The sequence below is a fragment of the Pristiophorus japonicus genome, chromosome 3 (genome assembly GCF_044704955.1).
Source record: "Pristiophorus japonicus isolate sPriJap1 chromosome 3, sPriJap1.hap1, whole genome shotgun sequence".
In the NCBI taxonomy this organism is placed as follows: domain Eukaryota; kingdom Metazoa; phylum Chordata; class Chondrichthyes; family Pristiophoridae; genus Pristiophorus; species Pristiophorus japonicus.
Genome location: NC_091979.1, coordinates 133916231 through 133930234, shown reverse-complemented (window position 1 = coordinate 133930234; position 14004 = coordinate 133916231). Strand labels below are relative to the sequence as shown.

The window sequence follows — 14004 nt, the reverse complement described above, 5'->3', positions numbered from 1 at the left end:
AACCTTGGTGAGTTGCTGCATCTTGTACATGGTACACACTGCAGCTACGGTACGCTGATGGTGGAGGGAGTGAATGTTTATGGTGGTGGATGGGGTGCCAATCAAGCGGGCTGCTTTGTCCTGGATGGTGTCGAGCTTCTTGAGTGTTGAAGCTGCACTCATCCAGGCAAGTGGAGCGTATTCCATCACACTCCTGACTTGTGTCTTGTAGATGGTGGAAAGGCTTTGGGGAGTCAGGAGGTGAGACACTCGCTGCAGAATACCCAGCCTTTGATCTGCTCTTGTTGCCATGGTATTTATATGGATGCAGTTAAGTTTCTGGTCAATGGTGACCCCCCCCTCCCCAGAATGTTGATGGTGGGGTATTTGTCGATAGTAATGTGATTGAATGTCACGGCGTGGTGGTTAGACTCTTGTTTGTTGGAGATAGTCATTGCCTGGCACTTGTGTAGTGCGAATTTTACTTGCCACTTATCAGCCCAAGCCTGAATGTCAACCAGGTCATACCACATGTGGGCATGGACTGCTTCATTATCTGAAGAGTTGCAAATGGCACTGAAAACTGTACAATCATCAGTGAACATCCTCACTCTGACCTTAGGTACATGATCCACTGACGTGGGATAGTGTAACATTTCCATTATTTTTGTTTAATTATGTGAGAATAAGATTTACTGATTTAAACAAAGTGAATCTGATCAGAACCATTGCTCTGGGTGTTTACTGTTTAATAGCACTCCCCCAAACATTTTCCATCTTTATAAATTTGTTAACAGCAGTAAAAGGTTATAAAATAAACAATGAGAAAAAAACAACAAAAGCAATTTCTTACTCTACCTACCAATTTTTCCTCCTGTAATTAAAATAGTGTCTTCAAATAGCCAGAGATTTGCTCGGCTTTGTGGAAGCATTGAAAGAGTTACAGCCGCAAACACTGAAAAATAGAAATAAATAGATGAAATTTGATAGCAAGAATCTAGTAGTACAACACCTGATATAAACAATACTTAAGCTAAGTCCAAAATCTTGATGCTGCTTTCTAGAATCTTTAACCAAGTCGTCGATTAAACATGATCTGATTGAAGACCCTTTACAGAACCTCTCTTCACTGCCTCAATGTGGAAACAGCCAAGCAAAACATGGAACTGATGTTCTCAAGCCAAAATCCAAGCTCTAAACAATTTGTATGGATTCCAGGAACAGGTTGCAACAACCCAGATTAAAAGCATAAAAGTAAGTATTGCCAGGTCATTTCACTGAGCAATCTGATGCACAGTTGGGATCTCACAACTGCCAGGGTATAAAACAATGCACATCAGAATTTCAACTGGGGTGAAACTTCCTTGATGGTTCCATCATTAGTAATACCGAAATACATTTTCTTTCCCAGCATGCAAATTTACATAGATTAATATCTTAAAACACAAGTTAATTTCTAACACAATTACCGTATGAACTTAGGACGCTGCGTCACTGCTACAACTACTAAAGCCAAATGGAGCCCTGGAAACGTGGATATACTCGACAGTTTGGTATATTGTTTTTCTTCTCCTACACCAAGATAAAAGAACTCCAAGTCTCAGGCACAGCTAACTGAAGTCAATTTAAAAGTCAGATTATTCTGTCCACCTAAAATAAGAGAGAAATTTTCCTCTCGAGGAATGATGCAGTTACACCAATTACCCGATCGCAGGCCCAACCTGGGAATGTCTTGGAGTACAGCCTGCCACAGAGAGGGATTAGAATGAAAAGTCATACACTGTTGGCAGCCAATATAGAACACCTCATCATAGGCAGTCCCTCGGAATCGAGGAAGACTTGCTTCCACTCTTAGCATGGGTTCTTAGGTGGCCGTACAGTCTAATACGAGAACCACAGTCTCTGTCACAGGTGGGACAGATAGTTGTTGAGGGAAAGGGTGGGCAGGGAGCCTGGTTTGCCGCACGCTCCTTCCACTGCCTGCGCTTGATTTCTGCATGCTCTTGGCGATGAGACTTGAGGCGCTTAGTGCCCTCCCAAATGCACTTCCTCCACTTAGGGCGGTATGTGGCCAGGGACTCCCAAGTGTCAGTGGGGATGTCGCACTTTATCAGGGAGGCTTTGAGGGTGTCCTTATAACGTTTCCTCTGCCTGCCTTTGGCTCGTTTGCCGTGGACGAGTTCCGAGTAGAGCGCTTGCTTTGGGAGTCTCGTGTCTGGCATGCGAACTGCGTAGCCTGCCCAACGGAGCTGATCAAGTGTGGTCAGTGCTTCAATGCTGGGGATGTGGCCTATTGAGGCCTGGGATGCAGTTGCTTGCCCACCCGCTCAGTGTGGGAAGTGTTTGAATAGAGTAGAACCTAGGAAGAGGGGAGAATAATTCAAATTGGAGATAGAATCATAAACCAACCATTTACCTGGCACTCTGCGGGTTTTCCAAGGCAAGGATGCTAGCAGGTAGCCTCCTTTACGCGCTGTGACGGTTAGCGTAAGGCCCAGCTTGTAAGGTACTTTGAAAACAACTCCTCCACTATCCTCAGTAAGCGCCGAGTTAGTCTTTGTGTAGTTAACAAAGACATCAACGATGGCCTGATTCAGATAATGACGAGTGACCACATCATTTATCTGCACCTTCAAAGTAAATAACGACCCTGAAACAATAGAAGATTAATGCTCAACAGTGTTGTTAAAAATAGATCACATTTCATATTTCCTTTTGAAGAAGTGGTTGATCTGTACTCCACTTTCCAGCATGTAGACCAGTATTATTTTTTATAGATGTTGGGTGTCTTCTGTTTCTGTGTAAATAAATGCAACAATTTACCCTGAAAACTATAGATGCGGGGGACCAGAAAAACTCCTTAAAAGTGCAGCTTTTAAATTTGATTATGGCACATGTTGGTATAAAATACCAATCAAAATGCTTAATTAGTCAGATTTTCCACTATTTTTTAATAGTCCTTTTGGAGAAGGGGAGGGAGAGCTACTAGTTCACAAGCTGGGGCAACAATGGAAATTCTATTAGATAAACTCAAATACCTAATGGGACTGAACAGCTATTTCAGAAGAAGACTACTTATACAGGTAGTACCTCACTGAGAACCAAGTGTCCAGTGGTACTTCACCAGGTAGAAGCAAAATAAAGCATTCATTTATTGGCAAAATATTTTGCGTATACTTGGTTAATGCTGTGTGATACACCAAGGTGCATTCTACCAAGTGACACAGAGAGGGATATTCTGGATTTAATGTGGACTTCTGACATGTTTCAAAGATGAAAACCAGGCAACATTTTCCACCATTTTATCTGCTATTACAAGACAATAAACCCTTACACCACAGGAGTTAAGAATCAGCAGCAATTTCTACCTACTCTATTCCAATTCACTGCTTTAAGTATCAGATACTATACAAGATAACTGATCGACAGAAACAATTTTTATCACCCACTGGACAAAGGCAGTAAAAAAGGGAAATAGATTGAAACACATAGCTAAGAGCTCTTGTCAAACAATTTACAACATCTATTTCTACATATGGAGAGAAATTTCTAACATATGGCACTGTTCAGATGATAGCAAATAATTGCTAATAAAGTGAAAAAAGTTTCAAAAGTCTCACGTAAACCTGAGGACTGGACAAACACAACTAAACGTACATAAATGGTCAGCAATACATAGCTAGGAAAAATAAACTGTTTAAAGGAAAGAAGAGAACAATGTCAGACATAGATTTACCAAAGCAAAAAATATTAATGTTGGCAGAAGAAAGGGAAGCACAAATATTGCAGCTTTGCAATTATATCTGGCAGTTCACACATTAGTGATCATGCTAAAATGGTGCATTATTTTATCAAGTCATATCAACTCACTTCATAAATACCAGTCTTGGATATTATCAAGAGACATTATGAGGTAAACTTTACACGTTAGTGTTCCTGGCTCAGAGTCTCGCTGGTTATTAATTTTAATGACCAGAAAATAAATTGGGCGCACTGACTCCATGACCAAATTTGCATTCTGCCCTTCCGTTGAGCAAGGCTGGGACCAGTAACTTGTAAAATGTGCCCCTATGCAACATAAACTTCAATAAAGTTGATGTAATAATGAATATGCAAGCCCTTCGAATCATAGAAACATAGAAAATAGGAGCAGTAGTAAGCCATTTGGCCCTTCCGAGTCTGCACCGCCATTCAATATGATCATGGCTGATCCTTTATCTCAACATCAAATTCCTGCTTTTTCCCTATACCCCTTGATGTCTTTTGTGTCTAGATATCTATATATCTCCCTCTTAAATATATTCAGTGACTTGGCCTCCACAGCCTTCTGTGGTAGAGAATTCCACAGGTTCACCACCCTCTGACTGAAAATATTTCTCCTCATCTCGGTCCTAAATTTCCTACCCCATATCCTGAGACTGTGACCCCTTGTTCTAGACTTCCCAGCCAGGGGAAACATCCTCCCCGCATCCAGTCTATCCAACCCAGTCAGAATTTTATACGTTTCAATGAGATCCCCTCTTATTCTTCTAAACTCTAGTGAATACAGACCTAGACGACCCAATCTCTCCTCATACGACAGTCTTGCCATCCCAGGAATCAGTCTGTTGAACCTTCGTTGCACTCCCTCTACGGCAAGTATATCCTTTCTTAGTTAAGGAGACCAAAACTGCATACAATACTCCAGTGCGGTCTCACCAAGACCCTGTATAACTGCAGTAAGACATCCTTGCTCCTGTACTCAAATCCTCTTGCAATGAAGGCCAACATACCATATGCCTTCCTAACTGCTTGCTGCATCTGCATGTTTGCTTTCAATGATTAGTGTATAAGGACACCCAGGTCCCTCTGTACATCGATACTTCTCAAGCCATCACCATTTAAATAATAATTTGTCCTTATGTTTTTCCTACCAAAGTGGATAACTTCACATTTATCCACATTATACGGCATCTGCCATGTGTTTGCCCACTCACTCAACCTATCTAAATCGCTTTGCAGCGTCTTTGCATACTCCTCACAACTCACAATCTCACCGAGTTTTGTGTTGTCAGCAAACTTGGAAATATTACATTTGGTTCCCTCATCCAAATCATTTATACATATTGTGAACAGCTGGGGCCCAAACACTGATCCCTGTGGTACCTCACTAGTCACTGCCGTTTATTCCTACTCTCTGTTTCCTGTCAAGTTAACCAATTTTCAATCCATGCCAGTCATCATCATCATCATAGGTAGTCCCTCGGAATCGAGGAAGACTTGTTTCCACTCTTAACATGAGTTCTTGGGTGGCTGTACAGTCCAATACGAGAACCACAGTCTCTCACAGGTGGGACAGATAGTTGTTGAGGGTAAGGGAGGGTGGGACTGGTTTTCCGCACGCTCTTTCTGCTGCCTGCGCTTGATTTCTGCATGCTCTCGGCGATGAGACTCGAGGTGCTCAGCTCCCTCCCGGATGCGCTTCTTCCACTTAGGGCAGTCTTTGGCCAGGAACTCCCAGGTGTCAGTGGGGATGTTGCACTTTATCAGGGAGGCTTTGAGGGTGTCCTTGTAGCATTTCTGCTGCCAACCTTTGGCTCGTTTGTCATGAAGGAGTTCCGAGTAGAGTGCTTGCTTTGGGAGTCTCGTGTCTGGCATGCGAACTATGTGGCCTGCCCAGCGGAGCTGATCAAGTGTGGTCAGTGCTTTGATGCTGGGGATGTTGGCCTGGTCGAGGACGCTAATGTTGGTTCATATGTCCTCCCAAGGGTTTTGTAGGATCTTGCGGAGACATTGGTGGTGGTATTTCTCCAGCGACTTGAGATGTCAGCTATACATGGTCCATGTCTCTGAGCCATGCCAGTACATTACCCCCAATCCTATGTGCTTTAATTTTGCACACTAACCTCTTATGTGGGACTTTATCAAATGCTTTATCATACATACATTTTCTTAGTCCACAATCATTTGCTTTGACATAAGAATAGCCATGATCTCATTGAACGGCAGAGCAGGCTCGACAGGCAGTATGGCCGACTCCTGCTCCTATTTCTTATGTTCTTATAAATTCAACACTCGTGTTTGATGTTCAAACATATTGCAAGTGTAAGACGTGCAATCAGTGAAAGTCACATACAGTTGCTCAATGCGCTTACAATCCAATGCTGAGAGAAGAAATTGCTGGGTGCCACTTTGAAAAGCTGGGTTTGGGGCCATGACCAGTGAACTGGCTGCAAGTTCTTTAAAACATTTACTGTAATTTTACTAATTTAGTAAGTGCTTTAAAGAACTTAAAACTGGCTCCCGAGTCACACTACGGTACATGTCAATAGGCATATTCTCGGGTGCAGGTCAGCAGTGGGGTATTTGGGGAGGGGGTGGTGGGTAAGAGCAGTGGTTGCTTGGACGGTAAAGGCAACAAGACATATGAACTCAAATGGATATAAGTGGGAGCAGGAGGAAGGGGTGAAGGAGGAAGGAAGCCATTAAGCCTTTGTGCATTACCCCACATAAATGTTACAATTTTACAAAAAGGTTTCCCCAGCTGTAAGCTAGGTAAACCACAGTCATTGAAATGCATGCTGTTGTTACACTGTAATTGTGATAGTTGCCGGGGGACGAAGAATTGGGAAGACCACCTCTAGACTAAAGAAAAGGTGGGAGGAGGGAGCATGAGGCGACGGTTAGAATATTTAACAGGCTCTGTGGTCTATGGGTAGAGCTGCAGAACACCAAAGGGCAAAAAACGTTAGTGGGAGTTGTGTACAGACCTCCAAACAGTAGTAGTGATGTTGGGGAGGGCATCAAACATGAAATTAGGGGTCCGTGCAATAAAGGTGCAGCAGTTATAATGGGTGACTTTAATATGCACATAGATTGGGTTAACCAAACTGGAAGCAATACAGTGGAGGAGGATTTCCTGGAGTGCATAATGGATGGTTTTCTAGACCAATATGTCGAGGAACCAACTAGGGGGGAGGCCATCTTAGACTGGGTGTTGTGTAATGAGAGAGGATTAATTAGAAATCTCGTTGTGCGAGGCCCCTTGGGGAAGAGTGACCATAATATGGTGGAATTCTGCATTAGGATGGAGAATGAAACAGTTAATTCAGAGACCATGGTCCAGAACTTAAAGAAGGGTAACTTTGAAGGTATGAGGCGTGAATTGGCTAGGATAGATTGGCGAATGATACTTAAGGGGTTGACTGTGGATGGGCAATGGCAGACATTTAGAGACCGCATGGAGGAACTACAACAACTGTACATTCCTGTCTGGCATAAAAATAAAAAAGCGAAGGTGGGTCAAGCGTGGCTATCAAGAGAAATCAGGGATAGTATTAAAGCCAAGGAAGTGGCATACAAATTGGGCAGAAATAGCAGCGAACCCGGGGACTGGGAGAAATTTAGAACTCAGCAGAGGAGGACAAAGGGTTTGATTAAGGCAGGGAAAATGGAGTACGAGAAGAAGCTTGCAGGAAACATTAAGACGGATTGCAAAAGTTTCTATAGATATGTAAAGAGAAAAAGGTTAGTAAAGACAAACGTAGGTCCCCTGCAGTCAGAATCAGGGAAAGTCATAACGGGGAACAAAGAAATGGCGGACCAATTGAACAAGTACTTTGGTTCGGTATTCACTAAGGAGGACACAAACAACCTTCCGGATATAAAAGGGGTCTAGTAAGGAGGAGGAACTGAGGGAAATCCTTATTAGTCGGGAAATTGTGTTGGGGAAATTGATGGGATTGAGGCAGATAAATCCCATGGACCTGATGGACTGCATCCCAGAGTACTTAAGGAGGTGGCCTTGGAAATAGCGGATGCATTGGCAGTCATTTTCCAACATTCCATTGACTCTGGATCGGTTCCTATGGAGTGGAGGGTAGCCAATGTAACCCCACTTTTTAAAAAAGGAGGGAGAGAGATAACAGGGAATTATGGACCGGTCAGCCTGACATCGGTAGTGGCTAAAATGATGGAATCAATTATTAAGGATGTCATAGCAGTGCATTTGGAAAGAGGTGACATGATAGGTCCAAGTCAGCATGGATTTGTGAAAGGGAAATCATGCTTGACAAATCTTCTGGAATTTTTTGAGGATGTTTCCAGTAGAGTGGACAAGGGAGAACCAGTTGATGTGGTATATTTGGACTTTCAGAAGGCTTTCGACAAGGTCCCACACAAGAGATTAATGTGCAAAGTTAAAGCACATGGGATTGGGGGTAGTGTGCTGACATGGATTGAGAACTGGTTGTCAGACAGGAAGCAAAGAGTAGGAGTAAATGGGGACTTTTCAGAATGGCAGGCAGTGACTAGTGGGGTACCGCAAGGTTCTGTGCTGGGGCCCCAGCTGTTTACACTGTACATTAATGATTTAGACGAGGGGATTAAATGTAGTATCTCCAAATTTGCGCATGACACTAAGTTGGGTGGCAGTGTGAGCTGCGAGGAGGATGCTATGAGGCTGCAGAGCGACTTGGATAGGTTAAGTGAGTGGGCAAATGCATGGCAGATGAAGTATAATGTGGATAAATGTGAGGTTATCCACTTTGGTGGTAAAAACAGAGAGACAGACTATTATCTGAATGGTGACAGATTAGGAAAAGGGGAGGTGCAAAGAGACCTGGGTGTCATGGTACATCAGTCATTGAAGGTTGGCATGCAGGTACAGCAGGTGGTTAAGAAAGCAAATGGCATGTTGGCCTTCATAGCGAGGGGATTTGAGTACAGGGGCAGGGAGGTGTTGCTACAGTTGTACAGGGCCTTGGTGAGGCCACACCTGGAGTATTGTGTACAGTTTTGGTCGCCTAACCTGAGGAAAGACATTCTTGCTATTGAGGGAGTGCAGCGAAGGTTCACCAGACTGATTCCCGGGATGGCGGGACTGACCTATCAAGAAAGACTGGATCAACTGGGCTTGTATTCACTGGAGTTCAGAAGAATGAGAGGGGACCTCATAGAAACGTTTAAAATTCTGACGGGGTTAGACAGGTTAGATGCAGGAAGAATGTTCCCAATGTTGGGGAAGTCCACAACCAGGGGACACAGTTTAAGGATAAGGGGTAAGCCATTTAGGACCGAGATGAGGAGGAATTTCTTCACCCAGAGAGTGGTGAACCTGTGGAATTCTCTACCACAGAAAGTTGTTGAGGCCAATTCACTAAATATATTCAAAAAGGAGTTAGATGAAGTCCTTACTACTAGGGGGATCAAGGGGTATGGTGAGAAAGCAGGAATGGGGTACTGAAGTTGCATGTTCAGCCATGAACTCATTGAATGGCGGTGCAGGCTAGAAGGGCCGAATGGCCTACTCCTGCACCTATTTTCTATGTTTCTATGTCTATGTTTCTATTGCAACCTACACAGCAGCTATATATCAAACTGGTAGCTGAAATGACAATTTCCAAACTCCAATTCTTCTGCCCAGGAGAGCACACTTCTCCCACAAGTTACATTTTAAACATTTAAACACCATAGGCAGCAGAGTCTGCACTGTCTAGTTAATTGAATGTTTGAAATCTCTCGAACTTCCAAAGAACCTCCGGGCACTTTTTAAGTCAAATTGGATATTGCACTAAAATTACACTCTTTGTGTCGTGAAGCAGCAGCAGTGATAGACTGCCTCCTCTAGGGAGTCTCATCTCTTTTCTCTGGAGTCTGTTCCGGCCCGAACTGCGGATTTACATTGAAATTTTAACACTTCACACCAACACAAAACTTGTCATGTAAATACATTTACAAGCACATTTTATTTGTGATAAAAGCTTTCCAGCTAAGATTTCCTTATTCTATCTATATTTATTTTCATATTCATGACTGTTTTACTTTCACAGAACCGCATTAACTTGAGACAAATGGCTATATGCCTATTGAAGGCTTTCTGGAATCATCTGTCCCATGTGACTCTCATTTATAAGTGAGCCCTACCTCATTTACATATTTATATAACACTGCATTCAGACAATACCATTTCACAAATGCAAATCATTGGTCATACCCATAAATTTTCACAAGTACATTTCTGCAAAGATGTTCATTCCTAGTAAAGGATGGATACAATCTACATCTTTAAATATTAGGACACAACAACATGTAAAAGGATCACTATTTTTCCTTTCTATTTTACGCAGTGTGTATTTTTTAATCCTGGACTGATTAGATCTAGATTCTATCATAAAAGGTCATAGTCATAGCATGGAAATTGCTGGATTCTTTCCCCAATAATTGGTATTTTTTACTTCACGAAAGTCTGGATTTCAGAACATTCCGGATTTTGGAACTACAGATTTGGGAAGTTGAACCTGTACCACAATTAGAACACTGCAGCATTTTTGGAACATCGGCAGTAAACTAGAAAATTCCAAGTCCACAATTATAGACGAGAAGGCAGCCAAGGAAATCAAATAGTGCAAAAGAAAAATAAAATGCAGCTTTGACCATTTTGGATCATAACTCTCTTTTGCCGTCAACTATTTTCTGGATAACAACCCCTCATCTTGTGGTTTCTTGAAGAAGCACTGTGCAATGTTTATTTTTGACTGTTCCATAAATACAGTTAACACATTAATTATTTTGTATTCACTGACTCAATATTATTCAGAAAGAAGCAGGATACAATCTGGAAATAATAGATCAAGACATTCATTCTGCACACAGAAAAGGTTTTTTTAAGGTGATCGCTGTTCATTAGGAACTAGTAAAGGCTATGGCGGGAGCAGGGATTAACATTAGCTTGGATGATGTGGAATCTATATGGGTAGAGCTGCAGAATACCAAAGGACAAAAAACGTTAGTGGGAGTTGTGTACAGACCTCCAAACAGTAGTAGTGATGTTGGGGAGGGCATCAAACATGAAATTAGGGGTGCGTGCAATAAAGGTGCAGCAGTTATAATGGGTGACTTTAATATGCACATAGATTGGGTTAACCAAACTGGAAGCAATACGGTAGAGGAGGATTTCCTGGAGTGCATAAGGGATGGTTTTTTAGACCAATATGTCGAGGAACCAACTAGGGGGGAGGCCATCTTAGACTGGGTGTTGTGTAATGAGAGAGGATTAATTAGCAATCTCGTTGTGCGAGGCCCCTTGGGGAAGAGTGACCATAATATGGTGGAATTCTGCATTAGGATGGAGAATGAAACAGTTAATTCAGAGACCATGGTCCAGAACTTAAAGAAGGGTAACTTTGAAGGTATGAGGCGTGAATTGGCTAGGATGGATTGGCGAATGATACTGAAGGGGTTGACTGTGGATGGGCAATGGCAGACATTTAGAGACCGCATGGATGAACTACAACAATTGTACATTCCTGTCTGTCGTAAAAATAAAAAAGGGAAGGTGGCTCAACCGTGGCTATCAAGGGAAATCAGGGATAGCATTAAAGCCAAGGAAGTGGCATACAAATTGGCCAGAAATAGCAGAGAACCCGGGGACTGGGAGAAATTTAGAACTCAGCAGAGGAGGACAAAGGGTTTGATTAGGACAGGGAAAATGGAGTACGAGAAGAAGCTTGCAGGGAACATTAAGACGGATTGCAAAAGTTTCTATAGATATGTAAAGAGAAAAAGGTTAGTAAAGACAAACGTAGGTCCCCTGCAGTCAGAATCAGGGGAAGTCATAACGGGGAACAAAGAAATGGAGGACCAATTGAACAAGTACTTTGGTTCGGTATTCACTGAGGAGGACACAAACAACCTTCCGGATATAAAAGGGGTCGGAGGGTCTAGTAAGGAGGAGGAACTGAGGGAAATCCTTATTAGTCGGGAAATTGTGTTGGGGAAATTGATGGGATTGAAGGCCGATAAATCCCCAGGGCCTGATGGACTGCATCCCAGAGTACTTAAGGAGGTGGCCTTGGAAATAGTGGATGCATTGACAGTCATTTTCCAACATTCCATTGACTCTGGATCAGTTCCTATGGAGTGGAGGGTAGCCAATGTAACCCCATTTTTTAAAAAAGGAGGGAGAGAGAAAACAGGGAATTACAGACCGGTCAGCCTGACATCGGTAGTGGGTAAAATGATGGAATCAATTATTAAGGATGTCATAGCAGTGCATTTGGAAAGAGGTAATATGATAGGTCCAAGTCAGCATGGATTTGTGAAAGGGAAATCATGCTTGACAAATCTTCTGGAATTTTTTGAGGATGTTTCCAGTAGAGTGGACAAGGGAGAACCAGTTGATGTGGTATATTTGGACTTTCAGAAGGCTTTCGACAAGGTCCCACACAAGAGATTAATGTGCAAAGTTAAAGCACATGGGATTGGGGGTAGTGTGCTGACATGGATTGAGAACTGGTTGTCAGACAGGAAGCAAAGAGTAGGAGTAAATGGGGACTTTTCAGAATGGCAGGCAGTGACTAGTGGGGTACCGCAAGGTTCTGTGCTGGGGCCCCAGCTGTTTACACTGTACATTAATGATTTAGACGAGGGATTAAATGTAGTATCTCCAAATTTGCGGATGACACTAAGTTGGGTGGCAGTGTGAGCTGCAAGGAGGATTCTATGAGGCTGCAGAGCGACTTGGATAGGTTAGGTGAGTGGGCAAATGCATGGCAGATGAAGTATAATATGGATAAATGTGAGGTTATCCACTTTGGTGGTAAAAACAGAGAGACAGACAATTATCTGAATGGTGACAGATTAGGAAAAGGGCAGGTGCAAAGAGACCTGGGTGTCATGGTACATCAGTCATTGAAGGTTGGCATGCAGGTACAGCAGGCGGTTAAGAAAGCAAATGGCATGTTGGCCTTCATAGCGAGGGGATTTGAGTACAAGAGCAGGGAGGTGTTGCTACAATTGTACAGGGCCTTGGTGAGGCCACACCTGGAGTATTGTGTACAGTTTTGGTCTCCTAACCTGAGGAAGGACATTCTTGCTATTGAGGGAGTACAGCGAAGGTTCACCAGACTGATTCCCGGGATGGCGGGACTGACCTATCAAGAAAGACTGGATCAACTGGGCTTGTATTCACTGGAGTTCAGAAGAATGAGAGGGGACCTCATAGAAACGTTTAAAATTCTGACGGGGTTAGACAGGTTAGATGCAGGAAGAATGTTCCCAATGTTGGGGAAGTCCACAACCAGGGGACACAGTCTAAGGATAAGGGGGAAGCCATTTAGGACCGAGATGAGGAGGAATTTCTTCACCCAGAGAGTGGTGAACCTGTGGAATTCTCTACCATAGAAAGTTGTTGAGGCCAATTCACTAAATATATTCAAAAAGGAGTTAGATGAAGTCCTTACTACTAGGGGAATCAAGGGGTATGGTGAGAAAGCAGGAATGGGGTACTGAAGTTGCATGTTCAGCCATGAACTCATTGAATGGCGGTGCAGGCTAGAAGGGCCGAATGGCCTACTCCTGCACCTATTTTCTATGTTTCTATGTTAATACAATCCACAACTGTTGCAAGAATCAAATGATTTTGTGTGATATTTATCGTTTGAGATCGAAATGTAACTGAAAGAAATAAAACAATGACTGATGGGGAGGAAAAAATGATCAAACAGTACAATACCTGGGAAGAGACAGCAACTTCCCAGGGGGGTGGTCAATCAAAGGACATAGTGCATCTCTCTAAATGTCCCTCAGGATATGGGTAACAATTGTAACTGACAATTTCATCTCTGCATCAAATACGGTGCTGTAATCCATTTGCAGCAAGCGACAAATAGTGTTCACAGTACCTTATGCTAATTGTATACTGTGGGCAATTACAATACTGCAGAGGTTGTATACTAGATAATGTGGAAACCACATGAGGCTTCTAAAAAGCACCACTTCCCACAGTTACAGGTGCAAGTGTCAACCCACTTTGCAGTTTTTCCATTACGTTAGACAGTGAAAACCACCTCGCTCTTGGAAATACTTCAAGCTATTATCGAAATCAACCTTTTCATTTCCATTACACAAATGTATTTATAATAATTTATTTCTAATTATTTTGATATAACCACCTAGAATATTAAAAATATTGTGTGACCATCCCTTCCACTAATTAGATTGCAGAATCAAAGATATTTTCAACCAGTCATATCTCAAAATAAGGAA

At 42.6% G+C, this 14004-nt stretch overlaps 1 protein-coding gene across 1 annotated transcript in view; it reads right to left on the bottom strand.

Moving 5' to 3' along the window:
• fam171b (family with sequence similarity 171 member B) overlaps positions 1-14004 on the bottom strand; it is a 63138-nt gene that overhangs the window by 30766 nt on the left and 18368 nt on the right. The window contains exons 2-3 of the mRNA XM_070875831.1: positions 2396-2629; positions 842-934 (exon numbers count right to left, since the gene is read on the bottom strand). Of these exons, the coding sequence (XP_070731932.1) occupies positions 842-934; positions 2396-2629 (327 nt within the window). The remainder of the gene's footprint in view (positions 1-841; positions 935-2395; positions 2630-14004) is intronic.